The sequence below is a fragment of the Etheostoma spectabile genome, unplaced genomic scaffold (assembly GCF_008692095.1).
Source record: "Etheostoma spectabile isolate EspeVRDwgs_2016 unplaced genomic scaffold, UIUC_Espe_1.0 scaffold333, whole genome shotgun sequence".
Lineage (NCBI taxonomy): Eukaryota > Metazoa > Chordata > Actinopteri > Perciformes > Percidae > Etheostoma > Etheostoma spectabile.
The window spans coordinates 148,075-152,856 of record NW_022605586.1 but is presented as its reverse complement, the minus strand read 5'-3'; the positions used below and the strand labels follow the sequence as shown (position 1 = coordinate 152,856).

General features: G+C 39.8%; 1 protein-coding gene across 1 annotated transcript in view; it reads left to right on the top strand.

The window, feature by feature from the left end:
• The first annotated feature begins 2,166 nt into the window (after positions 1–2,166).
• med4 (mediator complex subunit 4) overlaps positions 2,167–4,782 on the top strand; it is a 27,558-nt gene continuing 24,942 nt past the window's right edge. The window contains exons 1-2 of the mRNA XM_032511201.1: positions 2,167–2,297; positions 2,975–3,041. Of these exons, the coding sequence (XP_032367092.1) occupies positions 2,224–2,297; positions 2,975–3,041 (141 nt within the window). The 5' untranslated portion in view covers positions 2,167–2,223. The remainder of the gene's footprint in view (positions 2,298–2,974; positions 3,042–4,782) is intronic.

The following is a 4,782-nucleotide window of genomic DNA, read 5'->3' as shown; positions in this document are numbered from 1 at the left end:
GTGTGTCAGAGATGACCTGTCAATAGGAAACAGTGTATGTTTTTTGATATTCTTTATGACTCACATCCATTATTTTAATTTGTTAAGGGTTTTGTTTTAGCTCTCCCTAATTCCAGTTATTTTTCTAACACTACTTTGCCTCATCGCCGTACTAACAATAAATATCCCCTCTTCCCAACATCCTTGTGGGATTTCACTTGCTCACGACCACTATCTATATTTTCAACTTTTTTTCTGTTGAGTATTTTGTTTTTATGTCCTGTACGTTTTCAATTGCTCTGGCACAACATAAACCGTTTGCTTTCATTTACTATTGAATCATATTATTCTTAAATTTAGCTACACATGTTCATTGTCTAAATCCCTTTAGACTGCAGACATATAAATATATTTATATATATACTGAATATTTATACAGTCTATGATCTCTACATGCAAAATAGAGCAACAGACAACCAAAATAACCTTTCACATATATATTAGAGAACAGGCGTGTGGTGTTGTTGTGAAAGTTGTCAAGTGAATAGACATAGGCCTAGGCTGGGAAACAATGCAATTTCCTCACACGTACTGACACACACAGACACACTTACACACACCCACTGACACGTACACACACACACACACACACACAGACACACACACCCACTGACACGTACACACACACAAACACACACACACACAACACAACGTACACACTTAGACCACACCAGGGGGTGGTAGCAGCTCGGTTCTTTTACAAGGGACGCCAAAGTAAGAAATCACAAACATCCTGCTAAATTACAAAATAACCGTTACTGACAGTGCCATCACACAAACACAAAAGGCTCACACACACACTACCACACACATTACTTCCACAAACACACACACACACACAAAACAACAACTGACACACCAACACACACACACAAAGACAGACCGACACGACACACCGACAGACAGACACACACAGAAAGACAGGCAACACACCGCGTTACTAAACATGACACACACACACTAACACGCAAGTTCACACACACACACAGTCAGACACACGCACACACGTACTGACATGCACACACACACACAAACACACACAGACACACAAACACACATATACACCATGCAAAGAAGAAAAAAACACAAAGTGTATTTTCAAAAATTTTACATAAAATACTAGGGGTGAGGAAAAAATTGATACAGCATAGTATGGCGATATTTTCATTGGCAATACTATATTGATACATAGGCGTCAAGTATGGATCTTTTATTATATATTACATATTATTTATTATGTGTTGGTCAGTTTGTCCCATTTTGCAGCAATAACATTGAAGTGATATGAACAGAGACATGTTTCTTTTTAGATAAAACAGACGTTGACAAAGTTTCCTTTTAGGGACGTCATTTGAAATTTTGAAACAATAGAAGTTGGAAAAAAAAATTGCATTTGTTTTTATTTTGAAGTGAACACACACTCCAGTTCCGGTTAAGTTTTGCCTTCCTTCGGGTAACTTGATCAGTCTGTTGTCAAAGCTGCTCCGGCACAAACAGCACAAAACTCAACGGAAACACGGGATGGTTGCCAGATCTCCGCTGTTTCCCCCGAAATAAACAGAGATGTTGAAGAAAGTAATAAAGAGAAAAGAAAGTAAAGAGAAAAGAAAGTAAAAGTAGAGATAGTAAATTAAGTAAATAGTAAAGAAAGTAAAAGCAGAGATAGTAAAGAAAGTAAAGAGTTAAGAAAGTAAAGAATAAAGAAAGTAAAAGCAGAGATAGTAAAGAAAGCAAAGAGTAAAGAAAGTAAAAGCAGAGATGGTAAAGAAAGTAAAGAGTTAAGAAAGTAAAAGTAGAACTAGTAGGCCTAAGGAAAGTAAAGAGTAAAGCAAGTAAAAACAGAGATAGTAAAGAAAGTAAAGATATTGTAAAGAAAGTAAAAGCAGAGATAGTAAAGAAAGTAAAGAGTGTAGAAAGTAAAGAGTAAAGAGTAAAGAAAGTAGAGAAAGTAAAGAGTAAAGAAAAAGTTTCTATATATATACTTTATAAATATATTATGTTCCACCAAAACAACGTCCTTCCTGAGACTAGTCCATTTTATATAATATGTAATAAGTAGTTTTTTGTCAATTGTCACCACGAGAGGACAGTAATGCACCAGCTGGCACAAAAAACAAAAAAGGAGAAGAAGATTCGGTATTCACTTCCTGTCTTGCGCAGGAACGACGTCAGACTGAGCCAGCCATGGCGACAGTGGTAGAGAAGTCAACGAAAGAGCGGCTGCTCTCTGCGTTGGATGATTTGGAGGTTTTATCCCGGTAAAGATGAAAGTCCCGCAGTTGTAACGTGGAGTCGCTTGTATACTGTGAATTACGGGGTTGTTGTTTCATGTGTGGAGAGTTTATTCGGCCAGTCAAAGCCTATTTCAACAGCGCTACTTTTAGCTAACGTTAGCCGGTTATTTGAACGTCCAGCGGTAGCTTTCTAACGTTAGCCGTTGACGTTATTTGAATGTCCAACGGTCTAACGTTCGTTAGCCGTTGATGTTATTTGAATGTCCAACGGTCTAACGTTCGTTAGTCGTTAACTTTATTTCAATGTCCAACGGTCTAACGTTAGCCGTTGATGTTATTTGAATGTCCAACGGTCTAACGTTAGCCGTTGATGTTATTTCAATGTCCAACGGTCTAACGTTCGTTAGCCGTTAACGTTATTTCAATGTTCAACGGTCTAACGTTAGCTGTTGATGTTATTTGAATGTCCAGTGGTAGCGTTCTTACGTTAGCCGTTGACGTTATTTGAATGTCCAACTGTGTAACGTTAGCCGTTAACGTTATTTGAATGTCCAGTGGTAGCGTTCTTACGTTAGCTGTTGACGTTATTTGAATGTCCAACTGTCAAACGTTAGCCGTAGACGTTATTTGAATGTCCAATGGTCTAACGTTAGCCGATAACGGTATTTGAGTATTCTTTTCTGCATATATTTGTGTTTCAGGGAGCTGATCGAGATGTTGGCTCTGTCCCGGACACAGAAGCTGCCGCAACCGGGAGAGGACATCCAGGTCAGGCTCTTCTGTACTAATTAAATCAACTGGAGACTTGTGTACAAGTCTGATGACATTTTCTTAAATCGGAATTGGACCATAGTGTTGTGTGACTTCCTGTCCAGCCTGAAAGCTGCAGGAATCATCTGGAAACTGTCCAACTCAAGAGTGGGTTTTTGTCGCCGCCCCCGGCTGCTGCCACCTGCTCTTGCCCACTTTACAGACGAGGCACAGTTCGTCTCACCGTACGTACACACTGCCACCGACTTGAGCTGCAAAAAAGCTCTGGCTGCCCCGCCAAGGACCCTTGTCAAAAAGTACGGGGAAGCTTTTTGACGCTTTGGCCCTCTGACGTGGCGGTGTTCTCTGTTTGACCGGGAGAAGCACAAGCAGCCACTGACACTAGAAACCTTTATAAATTACATATGTAATGACATTGTATTTTGGTCGCAGCGACGTCTGTTAGCAGTTAGCTTGCTCGTTAGCCGCTGAACCATAGATAGATAGATTATACTTTATTTATCCCACGACGGGGAAATTCTGTCGTTACAGTAGCAGCATAGCAGCAACAGCAAAAAAACAAAAAACAAAACAATAACACACAAACAAGTAAGCACGAAAGAAATACAAGGCAAGAAATACAGGCAAAAAATTGACAATGAAAATATGGTAGACTGAGTAAGTAAAATGCCGTCAAACAAAGGAATTTTAAAGGCTGGGCTGCCATGATAAGAGAAACAATATTGCGGTGTAAGTGACGTTAATAATTAAGTTGAATGTGTAATTAGAGCAAAGAAGCAAGAGTCGGTAGCATAATTTAAATTATATTAACCTGAGACCATAAATATTGAAAAGTAAGTACTTGTAATAAAATAATATAAATACCAATATTAAAGATAAACAAAGTGTGTGATGTAGATGGGAGAAAAACAGGAACAGAAACTACAACACTATCAGGTAGTGCAGGCGTTGTAGAGTCTGACAGCGGCCGGGATGAAGGACCTGCGGTACCTCTCCTTCTTAGGAGAGCGAGCAGCCGCCAGACTAAACCTAGTGACCCGTGCAGGATTCACTCTGAGCGGACCGTTAGAGACGCTTTGACCAGCAGCTAACGTTAACTGGTCCCTATGTACAAACAACGTTATATTATAAACGATAGGTAGCCCAGCAATGGCGATTATGAGCTTGTCCTCAGAATTAATGTTTTGGTAGGAACAAAAGTTTACATCATATGTTTCTCTGGGATCAGCCAGCGCAAAGGACGTCTATATTCCGATTGGCGGTTGGCGCTGAACCGCGTCATAGCTCATTACCATAAAGATGAAAAATTTCAACTTTCTGATTGATGCTCAACATGCTCAAAAAGCCCAAAACGCGACGCTGACAGATTTGCCTCCTTGCAGCTGAGAGAAGCCGGCTTCCATTGAAAATGAATTACTTCCGGTAACTCACGTTGGTGGCGGTGTGAATGTCTGGTCAAACGAGTCCATTGTGACACGGATACAGTGAGTCCAAAAGTGTAAATTTGCACAACCTCCTCTGATTGGCAAACACTACGTCTCTGTTAACCCTTTCCTTGACGGTATAACAAGTGAATAGCATCGGAGACAGACACAAAGGATATTAATCAACCTGTTATTGTTTGTCCACAGTAGTATAATTCGTAAACTTTCACTTGAAGCACTAAAATTGATTTAATAAAAAACTAAAACAAATTAAAGCTGCAAGCAGCAATGAACGGGCCCTCGCTAACCTGCGC